Consider the following 27,370-nt stretch of genomic DNA (forward strand, 5'->3'; position numbering starts at 1 on the left):
TTCTATTTCTTGTGAAAATGTGAAATATATCTTTTAAGAAAGGTTTGTATGGACCTTGGTGAGATTTACTCTAGTACAATAGTTGACAATAATCACAATTCATTTTCATCTTTTGACCAAGAGTGAAGGAACAAAATCATAAAATAAATGGTGGGTATTAAGGGGGCTTCAGGCCTATGAAGGGGAACATGACCAAGGGTCTTCTGGAATAATACCAGAATCCTTTGGTAGTAGGGCATCTTGTTTACTTTTGACTAAGGAAAGTGAAGAACTAAGGGGAAGTAATTTTGAGCGTTTACTATATACCAGTTGCTCATAGATATTATCTCATTTTGTACTCCCAGTTACCTTTTAAACAGGTGATGTTTTTACAAATTTACGGGTGAGGAAACAAAGGTCCAGAGGGATGTCAAACAGCCAGAAGGTGTTAGGTCCAAATGTCTGATTTTTAACAACCATGAAATTAGAATTAGAGGTTTCTTTCATATTCTTATATCAATATCTTTAATCATGAATACTCACATCTTTGTACAGTTTTTGAATTAAAGGAAAATTTATTTTATTAATTTCAAATTAATATTGTGTAGCCCTATCTGATGGAAGGAGTCAGAGTAATTCAGGGATCAGTGTTAGATTGGGTTAATCAGTGGAAGCATCATGGAGGAACTCAGCTTTTTTCTCTGTAGAAAATAACTATTCACATTCAGTTGTGTGGCCAATTAGAAAGACTCTTGCCGTCTTCAACTGTCCAGCAAGCAGTGACTTCAGTTAGGTGCGGCCGTTGTACTTTCTAAAGGAAAAGTTAAGTGTTAGATCCTTTATTTAAAGGAAAAGGTTAAGTGTTAGATCTTTGTTGCTCCAAGTGTGGTCAAAGGACTGGCAGCACTAGTATCACCCAGGAGCTCATTAGCGGTGGAAAATCTCAGGCCCTACACTAAAACTACTTTAATCTGAATTTGCATTTTAACAATTGTCCTAGGTGATTCCTCAGTTCATTAAACTTTGAGAAGCACTCTGTTAGATCCTGATCTTGGTATTCCCATTTGAAATGCAGAAATAATTTCATAAGTGTTTTCATTTTCTACAGTGGCACATTTCATGTGTACACAGTTGAAAGTTGTCAGAAATGACACTCAAGTACCTAAACTGCTTTACCTCACTACTACAAATGAGAGTTGCATGTTTATTACTGGTGAGCATTTTCTTTGTATATACTTTATTGGAAATCTAATGTATTTTCTCTTCATTAAATTAACTTTTCTATTGTAAGATTCAACCACAAGATAGCTTTATTTTGAACTCCTTTCTCACTATAAGAATGGTTTAAGAAAGAATATTTAGCCTATGAAATCTATTGCTTCCAGATTATTTACAGTTAGAGCAATGATTTTGTGACTTACTGAAGAATTTTGTTTATGTCCTTTGGTTAACTTTAATTCCTGCTTGACGTGAGAAGTTAGATAATCATAAATTGCTTCATAGATTGAAGACTGTTGGGCCCTGTATCACAATATGGATTCAATTAACAACAGTTTTTAAATATTAAATAAAACAAAAATGTGCATTAAATTTTGGTCCCCAGATCTCGCATTTTACTTATATAGCAAGAAAAGTCTCACTACTTATCTACAAGTATACTATTTTTCTCTATTCCCTCGGATAAGGGGGGCAAAATAGTAAAGATAAAAGTTTTCAGATGAGTGAGGGAGTACTATGGAATGATGTATTTACTAGAATGCTACCATGTTGGTAATTAGGAAATTTGTCAAAAGAAGAGTCCTAGGAAGGATGTAACACACATCTTTGTCCATACCTCATTTTATAAATATGAATACTATCAGATCTAATATATACTAATAATATCAGATGTGAATGACACTTTTAAGTATGTTTCAAAAACATGAACTTAAATGCTGAGCTATATTCACAGGCAATTTAGTTAATACATGATGTCATACCTTCAGGTTAAAACATAATCAATGTTCTAAGAAGATGCTAACCAGTTGGATAGTTAGCAAAAGCCAGACTATTAGTTTTCTTTTTCTTCTGGCTTTTCGATGTCCTGTAGACAGTTACAGTTTAGTCCATGTAAACTAATATGTCTGATTTCCTTCTTGACTTAGGATTTGGTAACTGATAATTTTCATATGCATATTCAGTATAATTATCTGCTACATAGTGAATAAGTTAACTTCTTTTCTTGGTGCTATAAGAATGATTTTATATTAAACTGTTTTTATACTCAAAAAAGTCCAGGTGGTTTATTACAGTGAGTTCTCTCTCTTTTTTTTTTTTATTCCTCATATTTTTGCACTTTACCCTTCCTGCAAGAAGGTCATAGAGGCCAGCCGTATACCAACTATACCAAGGTAAAAAACTTTTTTCAGTGGATTAAAACAAAGACCGATTCTGGGGAATTGAAGAACACTGTTATTGGTGGATATTACCCCTATCCACCAGTGCCAGAAACATTTTCGAAGTATAATATTTCTGTTAAAGGTACTGATGTAATTGCTAGTCCCTTATATGTTTATATGTGATATGTATGGTATATGCCATATCAGTTAGTCATCTTTATTCTTTAATGGGAGTGAGCCAAAGTGTAGCAACACTCACTGGTAATAATTTGATCTTTATCAAGATCTAAAAACATATGTCATGCCCCATAAAGGTTAATATTTTGATTTTATTAGACTGCAAGAAAAGAAGGAGTTTAAATAGACTATGACTAAATGGAGGTAATATCTTGATTTAAGGTCATTGAGATCAAATCTGAGTTGGTAGATCCCAACTCTTATAACACTACTTAGACTAAAGATATCAGAGGAGACACTGGACAATTTGATACCAAGGTACTGACAACTGTATTAGGCGACTCTTGTGGAATGATATATAGACATCCCTTAGTGTCCGCAGGGCATTGGTTCAAGGAGCCCCCATGGATACCAAAATCTGCAGATGCTCGAGTCCCTTATATAAAATGGCTCAGTAGGCCCTCAGAATACAGTAGGCCCTTTATATCCGCAGGTTTGCAAAACCTGTGGATATGGAGGGCCAACTGTGTATTGGATATAACACAATTGAGCTCTACCTTTAAATAAAAATGATACCAAAATCAGTGAGATTCAGAATAAGTATTAATGAGAGGCCTAACATTATTTTAGTAGAATTAAGATATGACAGTTGAAAACTTTAACATAAGTATATTATTTTTGAAAAGCTTGAAAACTTTAACATAATTATATTATTTTTGAAAAGCTATGGGATAATGCATGGTTTTGGAAAAAAGAGAAACTTTGAAATACTGACCTATCATCATCTAAATATTGACACTCTCCTGTACTTCATAATGCCAGCAATATGTAGTATATGCTGTAAATAGCATATAGAATACAGAAAATATTAAACAAAATGTGTGTTTCTATGCAGTGGCTAGGCAACACTTTATAGTTTGAAGTATGATATATAAATTATGTTCAATATGTAAAATTTCTGTTTCAAATTAAGACACCAGACTAGAAGGCCGTATCACAATTTAACTGACAAATGTGTTTTGCCAATTTTACTGAAATTACATAAGAGATTGCCAAATATAAACACAAAGTCTCACATATTTAAGTTATGTAGCAAGTTTATAATTTTCATGTTGTGAAATTACATTGCAAAACTAATTCTTATTTTTGTCATTTCAGTTCTTTAAAACTTACAGTTTCCTTGGAATTACTCTTTTGCAGTTGAGTCGTTCTTCACAGCTATAAGTGAAGTGAGGAAGGAGATTGAAGTCTTGCAGTATAGGGAAAAAAAGCGCATTGCAATTCAGGGGATAATTACTGTTATAAAGTATGTCCCCTATAGCGGTGCAACTGAAAGTGCCTCAGCATCTGAAACACTACGGGTATGGTGCCGGAGAATTAATAGTATATCTCTGAAAGCACTGTGTTTATAATCGCAACTGGTATCTTGTAAATTTCATTCAGAACTCACATGTATTAACTCTTAATGATGTAAACCTAAAAGAAAAAAAATCATTTTTAGTTTGTTTCCTTTTTATGTCATTTATTTTGGAGCAGTCTGGGCTGCCCTCAAAACTTGGTATCTTGTTTGTGTTTTCTGTGTAATATGAGCCTATCATGATTGTCTTTATTTAAATTTCCAGGTGGTATATATGGTTATGTTGTTTTCCTTCCTTTTGTCTAGGCCAAAGGTATAGGCACACTCCTACCGGGAGTTTTTAGCTCTATTGTCAGTCTTGGCAGTTCTACCCAGGTTCTATAAGAGGTAGCAATGACTCTTGTAGGATAAATGCTACAGAAGAGGCCACTTCTAGAATCTAGGCAAAATCAAGACAAATAAGTTAATTTTTCCATGAGCTTATCTTTTTAAAAGTTATTTCTAAGATTACTGTTCTTACAGAAATAAGCATCTAATCCAGCTTTACAGTTATACTAGTATAAGAAGGACTTTTATTAAAATATTTTAATAGCAGATGGATTAAGATAAATCAACTTTATAAAAGCATTGTTACGATTGCAAAGTTTTGTCACAACTCTTAAGTTATGAAAAATGGGTAAACTAAAATTACAGAGTCTTTTAAGAGAGAAATAATTTTTGTGAATCAGTTTTGAACGTTTTCTTCAAATTTTTGGTTTTAGAATGCTGACCGACCCTCAACATCCCAAGCAGCTAGAAGAGAAAGTCAAAGTCAAGAAAGAGATGGAAAACCTCAAGATGATGGTCCTGTGAGTTCTCAGTGTTGTCATACTACATCTGCAAGTTTGAGCCCTCCCAAGAAAAAAAGAACTCTACAAGGACTGTAAGTCATTTGTATTACGTATATACATGGCATATACTTTTTAATTTGTTTCTATCCTGTAAAATGAGCAAGTCTACTAGACATTGTATTAGTTTTCTAGGGCTGCCAAAGTCCAAGACCAAGATATAGGCAGGGTGGGTTCCCTCTGAGGGCTATGAGGAAGAATCTGTTCCATGCATTTCCCCTAGCTTCTAGTGGTTTAGTGGCAATCTTTAGCATTCCTTGGCTTATGGAAGTATCACCCCAATCTCTGCCTTCATCTTCATGTGGCATTCTCCCTGTGTGCATATGTGTCCAAATTTTTAAGGACACCAGCCATACTGGATTAGGGACCCACTCTGGAGTACTGGTCTACTTTAGTATGAACTCATCTAAACCAATTGCAACCAAATAAAGTCATATTCTTAGGGTCATTGAAGATGTAATTGGTTACATATTGGTAGTCACAGTGATATTTGGTGGGGACATAATTCAATCCATAACAGTCTGCCCTCTAAAAATTCATGTCCTTCTCACATGCAAAATACATTCATCCCATCACAACATCCCCAAAAGTCTTAATCTATACCAACATCAACTCTTAAGTCCTAAATATCATATAAATCATGTATGGATGAGATGCAGGGTAATTCATCCTGGGGCAAAATTCTTTTCCATCTGTGAACCTATGAAACTAGACATGTTTCATTCTGTCCAAAATACAATGGTGGGACAGGCATAGGACGGGTATTCCCATTTCAAAAGGGAGAAACTGGAAATAACGGAGTTATGGATCACAGAAACCTTGTTGAAACCTAATTAGGCAAACTCCATTTGGCATTAAGGCCCCAGAATTATCCTCCCTGGCAGAATACTGTGTCCTCTGGGCCCACTGGGATGGCAGCCCCACCCCCTTAGCACTGAGTGGTGGTTTTGCACTCTGGAACTGGGAAGGTGGCCCTGGCTTCTAGAATTGAGGAGGTGTCCCTGCCCTCTAGAACTGAGGAAGTGGCCTCACCCTCAGGGTCATTTTTCCCTTTTCTTGAAGGATAATACTTGGTCACAGCTGGATATCTCTAGCAGCTCATTTCCTGACTGCAGAATCCCAGAAGTCCAATGGAATTGCATTCCTTCGTTTCTTCCCACCTATGTTTCTTTCAGTCAAAGCTAACAGCATGCCTACTGAGATGGTTGACTGGATCCACAAATCACAGTCTCTTGGGCAAATGGTTATCTAGCAATGCCCTTAGTGTTCTTTCCAAAGCAAGCTTTCTTATGTTTTGCAATATGGATAGGCTTAGAATTTTCCAAGTATTGAAATTCTGGTTATTTTTTTCTTAACAATTCCCTTTTCAACTTTTCTCTCCCCTCTCATATGTTACTATAAGCAGCAAGGAGAAACCAGGCTGTGCCTTCAATACTTTGCTTAGAAATCTCTTCATCTAAATATGCAAGTTCATCACATACAAGTTTCACTTTCTATACAACAGAGCACAATTCAGCCATGTCCTCTGCCACTTTATATCAAGGATTATCTTTCATCCAGTTTCCTATAACACGTTCCTTATTTCTGTCTGAGACCTCACCAGAAGCACCTTTTACATTCATATTTCTAGTTCTGTTCATGACAATGAGTGTATTCTCTAAGACTGCAGAAACTTTCTCTACAGCTCTTTTCTTTCTGCGCCCTCAACAGATTCTCCTTCAAAATCCATATTTCTACCAACATTCTCTTCAAGGCTATCTAGGTTTTTTCTGTTATGCACCTCAAAACTCTTCCAGCCTGCACTTAATACCCAATTCCAAGCCACTTCCACGTTTTTATGTATTTGTTACAGCAGCACACCACTTCCTGGTACCAAAATCTATTACTTTTCTAGGGCTGCTATAACAAAGTACCAGAAACTGTTTGGCCTATACTATAGAAATTTGTCTCACAGCTTTGTAAGTCCAAAATCAAGATGTCAGCAGGGTGGATTCCTTTTGAGGGCTGTGAGGAAGAATCTGCCCCATGCCTCACCCCTAGCATCTGGTGGTTTGCTAGCCATCTTTGGCCTTCCTTGGCTTGTAGAAACATCACTCCAATCTGTATCTGTGTCCAAGTTTCCCCTTTTGATAAGGACGTCAGTCATGTTGGACTAGGGGCCCACCCTAATCCAACATGACCTCATCTTAACTAATTACATCTTCAGTGACCCTATATCTAAATAAGGTCACATTCCAAGATACTGGTGGTTAGGACTTCAACATGAATTTTGAGGGGACACAATTCAACCCATAACGGAAGCTCTCTTATCTGCCATGCTCAGCATGGACTAATTGAACATGAGTTTAAAATGGGGAATTACAAAAAAATAAACACTTTTTGCCTCTCTTTTTTTTATTCTACGGATAAGAGAGATCATACAGTATTTGTCTTTCCCAGTCTGACTTATTCCAGTTAGCATAATAACCTCAGGGTCCATCCATGTTGTCACAAATGACAAGATTTCATCTTTTTTATGGCTGAGGAGTATTGCATTGTATATATCACATCTTTATCCATCCATCTGTTGATGGGCTTAGGTTGTTTCCATATCTTGGCTACTGCAAATAATGCTGCTGAGAACATAGGGGTGCATATATCTTTTCAAATTAGTGTTTTCGTATTCTTTGGATAAATACCCAGAAGTGAGATAGCTGGATCATATGGTAGTTCTGTTAATTTTTTGAGGAATCTCCATACTGTTTTCCATAGTGCCTGCACCAATTTACATTCCGACCAATAATGTAGGAGTGTTCCCTTTTCTCCACATCCTCACCAACACTTGTTATTTGTTGTCTTTTTGATAATAGCCATTCTGACAGGTGTGAAGGTGTGAGGTGATATCTCACTGTGGTTTTCATTTGCATTTCCCTGATAATTAGTGATGTTGAACATCTTTTCATGTGCCTGTTGGCCATCTGTATGTTTTCTTTGGAAAAATGTCTGTTCAGGTCCTCTGCCCATTTTTTAATCGGGTTGTTTAGTTTTTTGAGGCTGAGTTGTATTAGTTTTTTAATATATTTTGGATATTAACCCTTTATGGGATATGTGATTTGCAAATATCTTCTCTCATTTGGTAGGTTGTCTTTTCATTTTATTAATGGTTTCCTTTGCTGTGCAGAAGCTTTTTAGTTTGATGTAGTCCCATTTGTGTTTATTTTTGGGTTTGTTTCCCTTCCCTGAGGAGACCTACCTAGAAAGATTATGCTAAGACCGCTGTCAAAGAACATACTGCCAATGTCGTCTTGTAGGAGTTTTATGGTCTCAGGGCCTACATTCAATTCATTTACCCATTTTGAGTTGATTTCTGTGTGTGGTGTGAGATTATGGTCCATTTTCATTTTTTTGCATGTGGCTGTCCAGTTTTCCCAACACCATTTATTGAAGAGATTCCTTCCCCCACTGTATGTACTTTGCTCCTTTGTTATAAATTAATTGTTCATTTATGTATGAGTTTATTTCTGATATCTCAATTCTATTTCATTGATTTATGTATCAGTTTTTCTGCAAATACCATGCTGTTTTGATTATTATAGCTGTGTAATATAGTTTGAAATCAGGAAGTATGATACCTCCAGCTTTGTTCTTTTTTCTCATGATTGCTTTGGTTATTCGCGGTCTGTTTTGGTTCCAAATAAATTTTAGAATTCTTTGTTCTATTTCTGTGAAAAATGCCTTTGGGATTTTGATAGGGACGGCAGTGAATCTGTAAATTGTTTTAGGTGATATGGACATTTAAAATTAGGAAGCGTTCCCTCCTCTTCAATTTTTTGGAAGAGTTTGAGAAGGATAGGTATTAAATCCTCTTAGAACGTTTGGTAGAATTCACCTGTGAAGCTGTCTGGTCCTGGACTTTTGTTTTGGAGGGAGGTTTTTGATTACTGTTTCAATCACTTTACTAGTGATCAGTCTATTCAGATTTTCTATTTCTTCTTGATTCAGTCTTGGAAGGTTGTATGATTCTAAGAACTTGTCCATTTCTTCTGGGTTGTTCAATTTGTTGGCATATAACTGTTTCGTAATATTGTCTTATAAGCCTTAGTATTTCTGTGGTATCTGTTGTTATTTCTCCTCTTCCATTTTTTTAAAAAATTTATTTTTATTTATTTTGGCTGCCTTGGGTCTTCGTTGCTGTGCGCGGGCTTTCTCTAGTTGCGGCGAGCGGGGGCTACTCTTCATTGCAGTGCGCGGGCTTCTCGTTGCGGTGGCTTCTCTTGTTGCGGAGCACGGGCTCTAGGTGTGCGAGCTTTAGTAGTTGTGGCACGCGGGCTCAGCAGTTGTGGCTCGTGGGCTCTAGAGTGCAGGCTCAGTAGTTGTGGCGCACGGGCTTAGTTGCTCCGTGGCACGTGGGATCTTCCCGGACCAGGGATCAAACCCACGTCCCCTGCATTGGCAGGCGAATTCTTAACCACTGCGCCACCAGGGAAGTCCCTCCTCTTCCATTTTTGATTTTATTTATCAGAGTCTTCTCTTTTTTTCTTAGTCTGGCTAAAGGTTTCTCAAGTTTGTTTATCTTTTCAGAGAACTGGCTCTGTTGGATTGATCTTTTCTATAGTTTTTTGTTTTTAGTCTCTATTTCATTTATTTCTGGCCTGATCTTTATTACTTCCTTCCATCTACTGACTTTGGGCTTCATTTGTTCTTCTTTTTCTACTTCCTCTAGATGTAAGTTTAAATTATTTATTTGGTATTTTTCTTGTTTCTTGAGGTAAGCCTGTATTGCTGTAAACTTCCATCTTAGTACCACTTTTGCTGCATCCCTTAGATGTTGCTTTGTTGAATTTTCATTTGGATTTGTTGTCAGGTATTTTTTGATTTCTCCTTTGATTTCGTCACTGACCCAATAGTTGTTCATTAGCATGTTGTTCAGTGTCCACACATTTGCGATTTTTTTTAGCTTTCTTCTTGTAGTTGGTTTCTAGTTTCATACTATTTTGATCAGAAACGATACTTTTGAAAAGATATGATTTCAAATCTTTTAAAATTTATTGAGAGTTGTTTTGGGTTCCAATATATGGTCTGTCCTTGAGAAAGTTTCCCATGCACTTGAGAAAAATGTGTTTTCTGCAGCATTTGGATGGAATGTTCTATACAAATCTATCAAATCCATCTGGTCTGATATTTCAGTTAAGGCTACTGTTTCTTTGTTGACTTTCTGTCTGAATGATCTATCCATTGATGTAAGTGGGATGTTAAAGTTCCCTACTATTATTGTGTTGTTGTCAATTTCTCCTTTTAAATCTGTTGATATTTGCTTTCTGTATTTTGGTGGTCCTAATGTTAGGTGCGTATATATTAATCACTGTTATGTCTTCTTGATGAATTGTCCACTTTATCATTATATACTGTCCATTGTCTATTGTTACCTTTTTTGGCTTGAAGTCTATTTTGTCTGATGTGAGTGTGGCTATACCTGCTTTCTTTTGGCTGCAATTTGCTTGAAGCATCATCTTCCATCCCTTTACTTGGAGTTTATGTTTGTCCTTAGAGCCGAGATGAGTCTCCTGGAGGCAGCATATAATTGTGTCTTGTTTTTTAATCCATCCAACCACTCTGTCTTTTGCCTCATGAATTCAATCCATTTACATTTAGGGTGATTATTGATAGATGAGGACTTAGTACTGCCATTTATTCTTTTGTTTTCTCATTGCTCTATATCTCCATTGTTTATTTTTCCTTGTATTTCAATCTACCATTTTGGCTTGGTGGTTTTCTATGATGTTTTTCTCAGTTTCCTCTTTTTTTATGTTTTCTGTCTCTGCTTTAGATTTATGTTTTATGTATCAGGTTTGTATACAACATCTCATAGATAAAATAGTTCCTTTTCTGCTGATAGCATCTTATCTTCATTTACCTATATAGGTTACGTCCTTTTCCTCATCCCTGTTCGTGTTTTTGTTTCTCAAATTACCCCTCTTTATGTTGTGAGTTTGTTACCAAAGTGAAGTAGCTATAGTTATGTTTTCTTCTTTTTTCCCCTTTAACCTTTATGCTATAGTAAAATGTTAAAAAACCTATTCTGGGGACTTCCCTGGTAGTCCAGTGGTTAAGACTCTGCGCTCCCAACACAGGGGGCACGGGTTCAATCCCTGGTCGGGGAGCTAAGATCCCACATGCCATGAGACATGGCCTAAAAGATTAAAAACAAAAACCTATTCTGATATAGAGTTACAGTTTTCTGATTCTGTCTATTTTTTACCTTACTCAAAGTTTTGTGTCCTTTTTTGCCTTTTTGTTTCTGGTAGAAGAGTTCCTTTCAACATTTCTCATAAGGCAGATCTAGTGTTAATGAGCTCCCTCAGCTTTGTTTGGGAAACTCTTTATTTCTCCTTCATATCTGAATGATAACTTTGCTGGATAGAGTATTCTTGGGTGGCAGTTTTTATCTTTCAGTATTTTGAGAATGTCATTCTACTCCCTCCACTGACCTGTGGAGTTTCTGCTAAGAAATCTGCTGATAGCCTAATGTGGGTTCCTTTGTGGGTTACCATCCTTTTCCCCCTGCCTTTAAAATTCTTTCTGTGTCATTGACTTTTGGCAGTTTTAGTATAAGGGGTCTTGGAGAAGGTCTTTTTTTGCATTGAGGCAATTAGGTTTTCTCTTAGCTTCATGGACTTGTATATCCACTTCCTTCCCCAGACTTGGGAAATTCTCAGCTATTATTTTTTTAGATAAACTCTCTGCTCCCTTCTCCCTCTCTTCTCCTTCTGGGATGTCCATTACCCTACTATTGCCCTTCCTAAAAGGGTCAGCTAGCTCTCGTAGAATTTACTCATTTAAAAAAATATATTTTAATTCTCTTTCCTCTTCTACTTGTATCATTTCTATATTTCTGTCTTCAAGCTCACTAATTCTCTCTTCCATGTGGTCTGCTCTATTTCCAGTGCTTTGTAATGCATTCTTCAACTCGTTTACTGAGTTCTTCAGCTCCAGAATTTCTGATTAGTTCGTTTTAGTTTCAGTCTCTTTGGTAAAGTATTCCTTTTGTTCATTAATTTTATTCCTGAACTCACTGAACTTTCTGAGTTTTCTTGTAGCTCACTGAGTTTTATAATAGCCATTTTGAATTTTCTATCAGTTAGATCACAATATTCTGTGATTTTGTTTGGTTTCTGGAGAATTGTCATTTTCTTTTTGTGGTACAGTGTTACTGTGGTTCTTCATGGTGCTTGATGAGTTGTTCCTCTGCTAGCTCATTTCAAGTGGCAAACACCTTTCTTCTTTAGGTAAAGCTTTTTTTTTCTTGTTTCTAACAATTCAACAGGTTAGGCCCTTCTTTTATCTTCCAGTAGGTGGTGCTATACCACAAGTTTTTGGTTTCTCTTACCTGAGCTCCCTCTGGTTATGTTTGACAGTCAGCACTTTCCACTTTCCACCGCCTCCGTCAGAGGTATCAGCCAGTGCCCTAGTTGTCACTGCTTATGCCTCCAGTGTCGTTGGTGCCATGCTGCTGCTGGTGTGGCTGGTGTCACTGCCTGGCACACCAGGATGGTGGACAATTCTGCCATGTTTAGGACCTCCTGAGTTGCAGGCACTCCCACTGCAGGATGGGAGATAGCTCAGGTGGCACAGGAACCTCTGCTCTGTTCAGTATTGTCAGGTTTGAGGACTCTGCCACTGTAAGCAGGGGGCGAGGGAAGAGAGTCATGGGCACCTCCACAGCTGGAGAGACAGGGTCCCAGACCCTACTGCCACTGCTGCCCAGTTATCTGTGGCTGTGGGCACCACTGCAGCCAGGAGGCCAGAGTTGTATTCACTGCCTCCCCTGTCGCTACTGGGTTTTCTGGGACTGCAGGTTCAGTTGCCATGGCTGGTGGACCAGGATTGCAGGTACCACCTCCACTGTTCCCCAAGTTCCACCTCCTCTGTGTGTTCTAGTCCACCCACCTTTAGGTGTACAGATATGTGGAATTCTCCAGTGTCCTGGTGTGTTGGGCAGAGGCACTTTTGTTGAGTCGTGGATGTTTTACTGATAGTAAATAGAAGGAGAGAGACAAAGAGAGCGTCTCCCTTTGCCATGATGCTGATATCACTCTCCATTCACTTTTAATGGAGTTAATGATACAGATGGTCCCCAACTTATGATGGTTCAACTTATGATTTTTCAACTTTACAATGATGCGAAAGCGATACACATTCAGTAGAAACCATACTTTAAATTCCGAATTTTGATCTTTTTCCGGGCTAGTGATATGCAGTACTATACTCTCTTGTGATGTGGGGCAGTGACAGTGAGCCACAGCTCCCAGTCAGTCATGCGATCACAAGGGTAAAGAACTGATACAATCATTCTGTATCCAGACAACCATTCTGTTTTTCACTTTCAATACAGTATTCAATAAATTACATGAGATATGCAACACTTTATTATAACATTGGCTTTGTGTTCGGTGATTTTGCCAAAGTGTTGGCTATTTTTGTAAGTGTTCTGAGCACGTTTAAGGTAGGCGAGGCTAAGCTATGATGTTTGATAGGTTAAGTGAATTAAATTCATTCTCAAGTTACGGTATTTTCAACTTACAGTGGGTTTATTGGGATTTAACCCCATCATAAGTTGAGGAAGATATGTATTTGGGGCTTATATCAATTTTTATACTATTTGCTTAATCAAATAGTTTTAATTATTCAATTTCCCCTCTTTTAATTTGATAGGTATATAATCTTCAGTGGTCACGCTATAAATTACAACCTGAACACTTGACTTATTGTAGTTAAATACAAATTATTTTACCATTTCCTGATAATGCTAGATCCTTAGAACACTTCAATTCCATTTGTCTCCATTTTCATTATTTTTGCCTTGTATTTTAATTCTACATATATTTTAAATTCTGTAGGACATTATTAGTATTGTTTTTCTTATACAGTTAGCTTTCAGTTATATTTAACCACACTGTTTTTGGTTCTCTTCATTCCTACTTGTATTTTCATGCTTCTCTCTGGGATCATTTTCCTTCTGACTGAAGAATTCCTCTCAGCATTTATTTCAGTACAGCTTGCAGATGATATATTCTCTCTTTCTGTTTGTTTAAAAGCATCTTTATTTCACCTTTACTTCTAAAAGGATATTTTCACTAGGTTGCAGATTTTTTTAAATGTCTGATTCTACTGTTTTATCGCTTTCATTGTTTCTATTAAGAATCAGGCTAGGGCTTCCCTGGTGGCGCAGTGGTTGAGAATCTGCCTGCTAATGCAGGAGACACGGGTTCGAGCCCTGGTCTGGGAGGATCCCACATGCCGCGGAGCGGCTGGGCCCGTGAGCCACGGCTGCTGAGCCTGCGCTTCTGGAGCCTGTGCCCCGCGACGGGAGGGGCCGCGATAGTGAAAGGCCCGCGCACCGCGATGAAGAGCGGTCCCCGCACCGCGATGAAGAGTGGCCCCCACTTGCCGCAACTGGAGAAAGCCCTCGCACGAACCAAAGACCCAGCACAGCCAAAAATAAATAAATAAATAAATAAATAAATAAATAAAAAAAAAAAAAAAAAAAAGAATCAGGCTAATGTCTTCTAATTGCTCCTTCAAGGATATTGCGTCCTTTTTCTCTGAGTGCTTTTAAGATTTTCTCTTTGATTTTCAACTGTTTAAATATGATGTGCCAAGGAGTGGTTTTCTTTGTTTTATACTACTGAGCTTCTTGAATCTGTGTGTTGATATCTTTCATCAGTTTTGGAAAACCATCTGCCATTATCTCTTCAAATATATTTTCTTCCTCATTATTTCCTCTCTTTCCATGATCCCTATTTCACATATGTTAGCACTTCTAACTGTGACCAACAAGTTTCTTACACTGCATTCTTTTTTATTCATATACATATTTCATTTTTGTTTTTGATTCCATGTTTCAGTTTGGACCTGTCACTCCATTTACTTTTTCACTATGTCCAATCTGCTATTAAACCTATCAGTTAGGTTCATTGAGCTCTTGTTGGGTTTCCAACCCAATTAGCTATACTGTGATTCATTTCTAATACTAACTACCCAGACTTAACATCAGACTCTTAAGGGCTTAGTCCTCCACGAGATTGACCTTACTTCAGATGCTAGCCACAGTTCAGCTGGTCCCCAGGCCACCCTCACTTCCAACCAAGTGGCTACAAATTCAGGAGTTCCCATGTCCCCCTCAGAGTCAATAGCTTACTAGAATGATGCAAAGAACTCAGAAAAACACTATACTTACAATCACAGTTTTATTGTAAAGAATACAGATCAGGAATAGCCAAATGGAGACACATAGAGAAAGGTCTGAGAGGGAACATGGAGCTTCTGTGCCCTCTCCTTGTGGAATCTGGGCATGTTACTCTATTGGCACATCATTGTATTTTAAATCCTGGCTTGCTGACTCCAATATCTGTATTACCTGTTGGTCGGCTTCCATTTGTACAATTTATGATAGTAATAAATATGACCATTTAAGAGGTTGTATCAAAGAACATTTTAATCCAAATGGTAGATAGTGAACCGTGGTGCTCTATGTTAGATAGTAAAATGTAGTCAAAATACATCAACTCATTCAAAAGTTGGCACTGAGAAATAAAATATAACAATGGGACATTAAAACTTAACTCTTTGCATTCTGTTGGTAATATTTACTCCATAAAGAGAGAAAATGAACCATACCAGGTTTATCTGAATCCTTAAAAATCGTTATCAGTGTCTCCTTCTAAGAAAAGCAGAAGGTATTGTAGGAAAGACTACAATAATATTAACTATAATACTGTTATATAGATGAGGGCATGGCATACTATATAATCTATATGACTTCTATCTAAGGTCAATAAGTTGGTGAAAAAGGAAAAGTCAGAGTACAGCTTATTGCCTCTGACAATTTTTATAATATTCGGCCACTATCCATCATATGTAATGTTATTGTCTCTTCTTTTAGCCATCTTTTCCCTTTCTTTCCTCAGGTATCCTTTTATACTTCTTATATTTTCATTTTCCATCTCTTTTTTTTTTCAGTTTCCTCAGTTGATACCCATAGACATTGTATACCTCCACTTCTGTTATGAAGGCCCTCACCTTTAAGACACTTAAGGCATACAAATGAATGATTGTATATGCCAGTAAAAATTCCCTAAGCCACTTTAAAAAAATTCTATTCAATATAATGATGCTGTTAGAGTTTGGAAAACTATTTCTTCTATTTATTTCAGATAAAAAAATCACTTTATAACACCATGTATTTAAAAGTATATACATACTGTTTAATGATCTCAAAATACATGTAATTTAACTATTTTTTATTTATTTAAATCTCTCTCAGAGTTGATGTTTTCAGTTTACTAATTTCTAGAAATACCATTTTTCAATACTCAGAAAAAAAGTTAAAATTACAACTATAAAATGTGTTTTTATTTGCTGGAGTTTTATATTGAAATGGATGCAGTCTTCATTCATGAAAGCTAGTTCTTTGTATTCATTAATAACTCATTAGTAAAATAAAGAATACTATTATAAGAGACAAATCTATTGATAAAATAAGTTGAGCAATATTATGTGGCATTCTACAACCTGACACTTCTGTTTTGCTTTATGCTTTTAGTTTTGGGAATACAACAGCAGAAAATGCTCATCATAGAAATATACTGAAAGTTTGTAAGAAGGAAGTCTTTATTATAAGTGCAAGCTTCTCTCCTCAGCTTCAAAATAAGATGCTTCCCTTTTCACTTTTTTTTTCAGTTCAATAAACACTTATTGAGTGGATATTCTGTGGAGATACAAAAAAAATAAAGTCTATATTTTTGTAGAGTTTATAGTAGAAACTAGTAGAAGAGACAGATTGAAAAACCAGTAATTTTAATACAGTGTGATGAATGCTATGATAAAGTTTATTCATGGTGCTATGGCAGCATATACAAGGATCAGTGAGCCTTGACTAGAGATCAAGTTTGGCTTCTTATAGGAAATAATGCCTGAGCTAAATGTTGAAGGAGGAAGAAGAGTTAACTAGGCAAAGGAAAAGGAGCATAGGGTTTTTCCTGGCTGAAAGAAAAACACGAAGGTTTGAACCAGCATGAGGCTTATAGAAAACTCTGAAATGAAGTTGGAGAGTTAGGCCAAATAGTTTTCCAGAACATTTGAACAAAGCAAAGATGAAAATAGGCCATTGGACAAATTTTTAAATTCCTATCATAGGGAATGAAATATATATCCATCTTTAGTTGACATTTAATAAAGTTGAATACTTTCTTTTGTGTAATACTCCTTAAGAGAACATTTAAATCTGTTGCAGTATTTGAATTATGTTAGTATGGATATTTGTTCATAATTTGAATGTGTTTTCCTTAAATTCCTAATGCATTACTTTAAGAAACTAAACCTATAAATTTTCTAAATGTATTGAATTAGAATAAACTCTGAATGGAACCAATTAGTTTTTTCCCATTCAAGTCTCTTTTTATAACTATTTGTTAACTATTTGTTATCTTTTTTTAAATCTTTTGTAGAATTCCTGTACCTCAGCCAGAAACTGCTGCACAAACAAAAGGAAATAAACCAGGCATGCCAAGCATCTTCCAACGTATGTTGCTTTGACGATGATGATGATGATGATTTATAAAGTCTTTATGGAACACTGTTATATACAGATTGCTGTTTGATTTGATTCTGCATTTTTGGGTCATGCCTGCCACTAGCATAATATAAGTACTTGTATTAAACTATGTGTAGCTAGTTATTTTTGTTTCTATTTTTATTTATATTAGCTTAAGTCCTTGTCAAAAGTACTGGTCCCAAATTTATAACAATTTGGTATCATCACCAAAGTGCAAGTAAATATAAATAAGCTTGTTTATATTAAGCACTTATTAAGTTGTTTCTTTGGTAGTACATCTCTTCAAATGTACTATTTTGAATTAACAGAAGAATAATAAAGTAGGAAGTTTAATTTTTATTTGACAATAAATATAGGTAAAGCTTAAAAGATAGTTGTAGTTCCTTTCTTTGCTGTTAGGTTGACTGGTTTGAATATTTGGGTTCATTTCTGAAGTGATTTCATGACACAATTTAGTTCTGGTAGGGTATCTTTAGAGTGGTTTTGTTTAAATCAGATGTTATAAGGGGTCATCTCTCTAGACTTTTTAGCACTTTAGATCCTTCTTGCTTTTTGAGTTACTGTTATTTGGGGATTGACTTCTAGTCAGTCTGACAGATTAAGAACCCACAAAGGGATCTGGACTATACCCCCCAAAAAATAAAAGAGAGAAAATAAGGGGAAGATCATTATAATATAAATATATAACCAAGCTGAAAGCAAGAGTGAAAAATCCCTAAGTGGCAGAAACAAAAGAATTTAAATTTAGTGGTGAGCAGGAACTAAAACTAAAGCTGCTCATGGGCATTTCAGAGCTAGATAGAGGCCCAAATGATCATAGGCTGAGGTGTAATAACGACATGGAGAAGAGAGTCCAGACCACAGGCCTCTTACATGTGAAGTAGAACTAATATAAAGTTGGAAGGTTATTAAGGGCCAGATAAATTATTCCCATCAGCATGGGGAAGTATCAAGGAGCTTCCTGTATTCCCTGGGCAATGGGTAGGAAAAATTGAATTGACTTAGTACCCACTGAAGTGAATTAGAACCCTTATTAAACATCAAATTCTATTCCACTGGTCTATATGTATGTCCCTATGTCAGTATCACAGTGTTTTGATTACTGTAGCTTTGTATCAAGGGTTGAAATTGGGGTGTATGAGTCCTCCAACGTTGTTCTTCTTGTTCAAGATTGCTTTAGCATTCGGGACTCCTTGTAATTCCATATGAATTTAAGGATCCATTTTCCCATTTTTGCAAAATAGGCTTTTGAGATTTTGATAGGGATTGCATTGAGTCTGCAGATTGTTTTGGATAGTATTGGCATCTTAATAATATTAACTCTTCTAGTCCATGAACATGGGATTTCTTTCTGTTCATTTTTAGGCATTCTTTAATTTATTTCAACAATGTTTTGTAGTGTTCAGTACACAAGTCATTCACCTCCTTGCTTAAAGTTATTCCTAGGTATTTTATTCTTTTAGTTGCTATTATATTTGGAATAGGTTTCTTAATTTCCTTTTGAATCTCTTGTTATCGGTCTGTGGAGATTTTCTTTTCTTTTTTAGTGAGTTTAGGTAATTTCTTTGCTTTTAGGAATTTGTTTCATCTAGGTTTTCTAATTTGTTGGTGTATGATTGTTCATAGTATTCTATTATAATCATTTTTATTTCTGTACTAAATCACATTTTCATTTCTGCATTTAGTTTTTGTGTCTTCTCTCCTTGGGGAGAAGGTCAGTTGAGGTAAAGATTATCAATTTTGTTGGTCTTTACATAGGACAAGCTTTTGGTTTCTTAGATTCTATTATTTTTTCTATTCTCTATTTCATTTATATTTACTCTAAGCATAATTACTTCTTTTTCTTAACTTTGGGTTTAGTTTTCTCTTATTCTAGTTACTCAAAGTTTAATATTACGTTATTGAATGAGGTATTTCTTTCTTTTTTTAACATCTTTATTGGAGTATAATTGCTTTACAATGGTGTGTTAGCTTCTGCTTTATAACAAAGTGAATCAGTTATACATATACATATGTCCCCATATCTCTTCCCTCTTGCGTCTCCCTCCCTCCCACCCTCCCTATCCCACCCCTCTAGGTGGTCACAAAGCACCGAGCTGATCTCCCTGTGCTATGCGGCTGCTTCCTACTAGCTATCTATTTTACGTTTGGTAGTGTCTATATGTCAATGCCACTCTCTCACTTTGTCCCAGCTTACCCTTCCCCCTCCCCGTAGCCTCAAGTCCATTCTCTAGTAGGTCTGCGTCTTTATTCCCGTCTTGCCCCTAGGTTCTTCATGACCATTTTTTTTAGATTCCATATATATGTGTTAGCATATGGTATTTATTTTTCTCTTTCTGACTTACTTCACTCTGTATGACAGTCTCTAGGTCCATCCACCTCACTACAAATAACTCAATTTCGTTTCTTTTTATGGCTGAGTAATATTCCATTGTATATATGTGCCACATCTTCTTTATCCATTCCTCTGTCGATGGACACTTAGGTTGCTTCCATGTCCTGGCTATTGTAAATAGAGCTGCAGTGAACATTTTGGTACATGACTCTTTTTGAATTATGGTTTTCTCAGGGTATATGCCCAGTAGTGGGATTGCTGGGTCGTATGGTAGTTCTATTTTTAGTTTTTTAAGGAACCTCCATACTGTTCTCCATAGTTCTTTTTTTTAATATCAGTATTTCTGCTGTAAATTTCCCTCAGATCACCACTTTCACTGCATCTTATAAGTTTTTATGTTGTATTTTCATTTTTGCTCATCTCAAGGTATTTTATAATTTCCCTTGTGACTTCTTATTTGACCCATTAGTTGCTTAAGAGTGTGTTGTTTAATTTCCACATATTTGTGAATTCTCTAGTTTTCCTTCTATTATTAATTTCTAGCTTCATTCCATTGTGGTCAGAAAAGATACTTTGTATTATGTGATTCTTTTTAAATTTATTGAGGCTTATTTTGTGGCCTAACATATGGTCCATCCTGGGCCTATTTCATGTATTTTTGAAAAGAATGTATATTCAACTGTTGTTGTATAAATATAAATTTAAAGAAGTTTAGCATCTACCCCTGTTCCCTGCATCCTCTTCCTTCTCCCCCATTATAGATAACTTTTTAATTCATTCTATGGTATGTCTTTGCATTATTTGTTTTATAATATAAGAAGGTGTGTGTGTATATCAGAGAGAGAGAAAGAGTCACGCCCCCCCTTTCTTAGATAAATGTACAACTACTTTGAGAGCAATTTGACGAGACCTAATTTATTGAAAATGTTAACACCTTGTGACCTATATGTTGGGCACACTGGGAGACATGTTCTAAGATGAGTATTGGAGCATTGTTTAAAATAGGAAAACTGTTTCATGTTCATTATTTTTTTCTTTTTTTAATTGAGGTATAATTAGCATGTAACATTATATTAATTTCACGTGTGCAACATAATGATTTGATATTTGTATATATAGCAAAATGATTCCCACAATAAGTCTAGTTAACATTCGTCACCATACATAGTTACAAAAAATTTTATTCTTGTGATGAAAACTTTTAAGATCTACTCTCTTAGTAAGTTTCAAATATGCAATATGATATTAACTATAGTCACCATGCTGTACATTACATCTCCATGACTTATTTTATAACTGGAAATTTATACCTTTTGACCCACTTCACCCACCCCCTCCCAAACCCCTACCTCTGGCAACCACCAATCTGTTCTCTGTATCTATGAGCTTGTTTTTTTGGGGGGGAGGGTCTGTCTTTTTTTTTATTCCACATGTAAGTGAGATCATACAATATTTGTCTTTCTCTGTCTGACTTATTTAACTTAGCATAATGTCCTCAAGTTTCATCCATGTCAAGATTTCATTCTTTTCATGGCTGAATAATATTCCATTGTATATACACCACCTGTTCTTTATCCATTCTTTCATTGATGGGCACTTAGGTTGTTTTCAGGTCTTGGCTATTGTAAATAATACTACAGTGGACAGGGGGGTGTATATATCTTTTTTTTAATGTTATTTTTTTAACCATTATGTTTATTGTATTTATTTTTTTATACAGCAGGTTCTTATTAGTTATCCATTTTATACATATTAGTGTATATATGTCAATCCCAATCTCCCAATTCATCACACCACCACCCCGCCCCGAAGGGGGGTGTATATATCTTTTTGAGTTAGTGTTTTTTATTTCTTTGCATAAATACCCAGTAGTGGAATTGCTGGATCATATTGTTGTTCTATTTTTACTTTTTTGAGGAACCTCCATACTGTTCTCCGTAGTGGTTGCACCAATTTACGTTCCCACCAACAGTGTATGAGGGTTCGCTTTTTGCCACATCCTCACCAACACTTGTTATTTCTTGTCTTTTTGATAATAGCCATTTTAACAGGTGTGAGATGATATCTCGTGGTTTTGGTTTGCGTTTCCCTAATAGTGATGTTGAACATCTTTTTTATGTACTTGTTGGCCATCTGTATGTCTTCTTTGGAAATATGTCTATTCAGATCCTCTGCCCCCTTTTTAATCACATTGTTTATTTGTTTGTTTGTTATCGAGTTGAATGAGTTCTTTATATATTTGGATATTAACCCCTTATCAGATATGTGATTTGCAATCATTTTCTCACATTCTGTAGGTTGCCTTTTCATTTTGTTGATGGTTTCCTTTGCCATGCAGAAGTTTTTTAGTTTGATATAGTCCCATTTGTTTATTGTACTGCAGTTTTAATGAATGAATTAGATCTATATGTGTTAACATGGTTACTGATGTATTTCCAGATATGTTTCATGATAACTTTGGAAATTACTGTGTCTATAATTCAAAAGCCACTCATTTTGTGAATATATAGCTAATTTGTGTATGTGGTTTGATTGTGCTAGTTATTTTGAAGACTACAAAATTTAACATCTTATCATTTGTATCTGGTAACTTAGATAAGTAAGTAAGACATACATTGAAAAGTTCACAATAAACAATAACAGTAATACTGAGATCATAAGACATTATAGGTAGCCTCTGACTTACACAATTCTTTAAAAAGTCTATTATATACTTGCTACCAAGCATAGACCTGATCACTGATTGAAATACTCTGTTTTTTTCTAGCCTTGTAGATCTTGCACCAGCATGGAGTCAGTGAAGGCAAGGGGGAAAGAGGCAAAGGAAATAGCTCCTCTCCCACCCCCATGCCTCCATACACCCCTACCTATCACTCTTATCCACATAATGAAATGCTTAGAGTAGATTTTGTGAAGAAGCAAAATCACTATGCCTATACACATACATTTATACCATGTCCTTTTTCACCTCACAACCTAAATGTGGTCTTCTGAAATTTTTCCTCATTAAAACATAAATCCATTCTCACCAGAAATAAGGGTAAAATGAATCATTAAAATAACAGTGATCACTATAATTCTGTTATATAATTAGGTATATACAAAAATATAATTTTGCTAGGTAATTAACCTGTATCTTAGTTATGCATTAGGCCTAAACAATAATGTTTTTCATTTGGTAATTTTAGTAATATTCAAGCTAAAAATAAAAGAATTCTAGTGTATAATTTTCCATCTTATTTTTAGAAAAACCTGAGCTCTAGATGTATTTTGTCTCTTCTCTAATTATTGCCTTTGAAATCTTGCTATTCACAACCAGTGACTGCCAATATCTCTTGTACTGATTTCATACCCATTTGTATTAATTATGAACATATAATTGGGATAGTTAATTACAGTCCCAAGTTACTAAATTAAAAAACAATGCATGAGTTTTTCAGAAGAACTTTTCATATAAACATTAAACCTTGCCAGTTCTTAACACTCAAATAAGAAAACAGGCATAGAAAATATTCTGACTTATTCCTGACAGTGTCAATCAAAGGATTTTTTTTTCCTATGCAATGGATGTAATTACTTAATTTTTAAAGATTGGAATGGCCCATAACTTGTTCTTGGCATGCATTATTTTAGAACAAATCAGTCAGGAATTCTCACTATAACTTGGGTTGTAATAGCTACTTATTGCTAATCTAATTATGTACTTTTATTAGTTTGGGTAAGGGAAATTCATTTCTAGAAGATAAAAAGGGTAAATCATTGCCCAATCCTCACTTTACTCCTATTAACTTTGAGTTTTTCTCTTGGCTTTTATTGATTCCTTTCCTTTTCATGTGTGATTAAATTTTTTATCCTTTTCGTTTGTTATCAAGCATTATTATAGGAAGTTAAGTGTGTTCATCAACCAAATTTTAAGTTAAAAAAAAAAACTCTTGTAATATCACAGTGTTTTGAATACCTGGTAAGAAGTTCACCTCTTCATCTTCTCTAAAAATTCAATGTAGTATTTTACCTCGTAATAAATTTTCAGTCTCTGTCTAGGTTTAAGAAACCAAGAAAGTAGTCTGGGGATATGGAATAAAGTTCAAAAACAGAAGTGATATATTAACCACACTGAAACGTTGCTGTTGAAACACCCTTCTGTCTCAGCGAGGTTTTTTATGCTAGGAAAATAATAAATGCCAAGGCATAGACAGCCTACAAGGAAGCAATTCAGCAACCTTGCTAAACTCTGGAACAGAGTTGCTGTCAGCTTGCCTTAGCTAGCAGAACTGACAGTGTGAGAAGTTCCAACATCCATTTTTTTTTCTGATTCTTCTCTATGTCTTCAGTTCCCAGGGTGTATTATTTAATTAAAATATTATTTTACCAAATTCCTTAGTGCAGTATTTGGTACATAATAAGGTGCTCAATAATTATTTGCTGAGTGAATTGAATGAATGGATAAATGTCATAATGTGTAAGAGGGAAATTATATTCTGCCTTAGAAACTAAATATGTTAGATAAATTGTACATAAATGATAAACTGACTTGATGATAGAGAACAATTAAGAGTTGAAGTGGTCTTTCATTTCAATTTAGTTCCCTCTTTGTTTTCCATATGTTATTTATATCTGAAAGGAATATCATATCAACGGTCCTTTTGAAAGAGAGTTATATTCAAGAAATAGACTGTATTTTGTGTGTGTTCAGGATACTTTTAGCAAAGATTAACAAAATTTTATTTTAAGCTTAAATTCCACCAATAGTGAGTGGTGGTCCAATCTCTAAAGGTTATTATTCTCCTGAATTTTACTTAACTTGAATCTGTCACTGAATATAAAAGGAATGTTTGTTTATTTAAGAGCATTTAGGAAATATAGAAAAAGTATAAAGAAGATAATTACAAATCTCGTTAATTCCAGCAACAGAAAAAACAATATTACTTTTTAATATTTTGGAGTAAAAGTTTATTTTGAAGGTGAATTCTAGTTCTTTCCTCACTTTAATAAGAGTTACCTTTTGGACATTCAGTTTACATTTTGTAGGTGGTTGACTTTTAAAGTTAATTAAGCTATTTCTCATTAATCTGTGCTTTTTTGTAGTGATTTACCTGATTTGGTTAGTTTATAGGTCTCAATTATGTTCATCTCACTTCTTTAACAGGTCGAGAAAGCACAAGCACTGGTAGCAAAGGGAAAGCCAGAAAAACTATAAGTGATAAATGGGAAAGTCAGACGTGGAGAGAGAAAAAGTTCGGCTTAATAGATCACCTAGAGTACGGCTGTATTTATCCTGAAAGTATTCCACGGAGATTTGTTTTAGAACACAGAAATTTTCTTACTGAGCAGTATAATTCTCAGCCTGCAAAATACATACCACAAGAAGGAAGGCCCCCAAAACTTTATGAGTTTAAGAGTGCCCTAGTCCTTGGACATTATGAAGTAACCATCTTAGGTAAGTCACATGTTCTTCTCTTTGAATATTGTTAATTTGACATAATTTAAATATAGATGATACTATTTTGCTTTAAAAAATTAAGCGCTCCACCTCCCCACCACCAAAAAAGTTAAGCCCAAGAAGAACTCCTGTTTGGCTCAAACCAAAGGAATGGAGCACTAATTCTGGAATACATTAAGCTTTAATTGTGGGCTTTTAAATATTGGCAAGTCCTTGGAAAGTACTGGGGAGAGAAGAATGGGAACCAAGGGAACTTTCCTTAGCTCTGACTCTCCTACTACCTCTAAAACTGATTCTCTTCTCCTTTAGCCACCATTTTCTTGCTCATATTCTCTGCTTCTTTCTCAGTGCATCTGAACCACTGAAGGGTAAAATGTAGGTTAAAGAGAAAGGCATACTAATTGAGAGAAAATCCTATGAACAGACGTCTGTTTAGCCTGTGAAGAAAATAAAATGCTCAAGTAACTTAGGTTGAACAGAAGGAAGCTATTCAAAAAACTATCTTGTCTGACAAGGGACAATAAACTGGTTTTCTCAGGTTGTTCTAAACTGACAAGTAGCTATAGAACTTATAAAAATTTAAAGTCAACACATTTTTAAACTTATGTTTATTTATTTTTATTTATTTATTTATTTTGGCTGCGTTGGGTCTTTGTTGCTGCACGCGGGCTTTCTCTAATCGCGGCGAGTGGGGGCTACTCTTCCCTGCAGTGCGCAGGCTTCTCATCGTAGTGGCTTCTCTTGTTGTGGAGCATGGGCTCTAGGGCACGCAGGCTTCAGTAGTTGTGGCCCACGGGCTCAGTAGTTGTGGCTCACGGGCTCTAGAGCGCAGGCTCAGTAGTTGTGGTGCACGGGCTTAGTTGCTCCACGGCATGTGGGATCTTCCCGGACCAGGGATCAAACCCATGTCCCCTGCATTGGCAGGCAGATTCTCAACCACTGTGCCACCAGGGAAGCCCAACTTACGTTTATTTTTTTTATTTTTTATTTTTTTATAAATATTTATTTAGTTAAGTTTAAGTCTACCATCTTGCTCTTCTTTTTTTTTTTAATTTTGCCAGTATGTTCTTGTTCTCTAATTTCTGCTTTCTTAACCCCTTTTAATTTTTTTTTCTATTATATTTTTATTATTTATGGCTGTGTTGGGTCTTCGTTTCTGTGCGAGGGCTTTCTCTAGTTGTGGCAAGCGGGGGCCACTCTTCATCGCGGTGCGCAGGCCTCTCACCATCGCGGCCTCTCTTGTTGCGGAGCACAGGCTCCAGACGCACAGGCTCAGTAGTTGTGGCTCACGGGCCCAGTTGCTCCGCGGCATATGGGACCTTCCCAGACCAGGGCTCGAACCCGTGTCCCCTGCATTAGCAGGCAGACTCTCAGCCACTGCACCGCCAGGGAAGCCCCCTTACGTTTATTTTTAAAGTTTGTTTCTCATGAATGAAAAATGTACACAAAAATTAATTATAAAATAAAATCTTAACCAGAATGAGCTACTCTCTAGGTTTTTAATTTGTACTTGAAAGGAAGATCTTGTTACCTTAAAATGAAAGAATGATGAAGTGCCATTGGTAAGTTAATTAAATGCCTGAAAGAAGATGCATTTCATAAAGTTTTACACCTACAGTACTGAAGTGAATTACCTTGCTCTTTATCAAGATTCCTGTTTCCCCTTTACTCTCTCCCACTCCTTCTTCCCTACCTCCTCACACATAAATATGTACATACATGTGATTGTGTATATGTATATAATCTATGAAAAGTATAAATTCCCACTGACTCTGTTAGACCTTCTCAGACCTGAGTTTCAAATGCTTCTTTTTCCTAGACTGCATTGCTTGGTATCTTTGGGTAACTTATAAATGTTAGTTTTATATCTAGGAAACAAAAATTATAGCGGCGATTTTTCGTACATCACAAAAAGTAACCATGAAAACCATGAGTTCATCTGGAATCACAGAAATTGAATACTTCTCTTCTTTTCAACATCACTGATCCTCTAAACATCTCAGCTGTCTTATAAGTATTGTGAACCTTTGTAGCTTTACTATGCATCACCTAAAAGCAAGAATCAGATATAAAGAAGACAAATTTGTCATTCTGCCCAACCAGCTGTAATCCATGTTAGAATTGGGCTGTTTTATATCCTACCATTTTTCAAAGACATAAGTGGATTTACAGGGATAAAAGACAGTGAAAAATATGCCATGTATGGATAAAACAAAACAGAGCAT

At 35.8% G+C, this 27,370-nt stretch overlaps 1 protein-coding gene across 1 annotated transcript in view; it reads left to right on the forward strand.

The window, feature by feature from the left end:
• RADX (RPA1 related single stranded DNA binding protein, X-linked) overlaps window positions 1-27,370 on the forward strand; it is a 62,443-nt gene that overhangs the window by 20,164 nt on the left and 14,909 nt on the right. The window contains exons 7-12 of the mRNA XM_007178329.2: window positions 1,088-1,192; window positions 2,335-2,499; window positions 3,735-3,895; window positions 4,653-4,813; window positions 17,264-17,337; window positions 24,852-25,142. Coding sequence (XP_007178391.2) covers window positions 1,088-1,192; window positions 2,335-2,499; window positions 3,735-3,895; window positions 4,653-4,813; window positions 17,264-17,337; window positions 24,852-25,142 — 957 coding nt within the window. The remainder of the gene's footprint in view (window positions 1-1,087; window positions 1,193-2,334; window positions 2,500-3,734; window positions 3,896-4,652; window positions 4,814-17,263; window positions 17,338-24,851; window positions 25,143-27,370) is intronic.

The sequence above is a fragment of the Balaenoptera acutorostrata genome, chromosome X (assembly GCF_949987535.1).
Source record: "Balaenoptera acutorostrata chromosome X, mBalAcu1.1, whole genome shotgun sequence".
NCBI lineage: Eukaryota > Metazoa > Chordata > Mammalia > Artiodactyla > Balaenopteridae > Balaenoptera > Balaenoptera acutorostrata.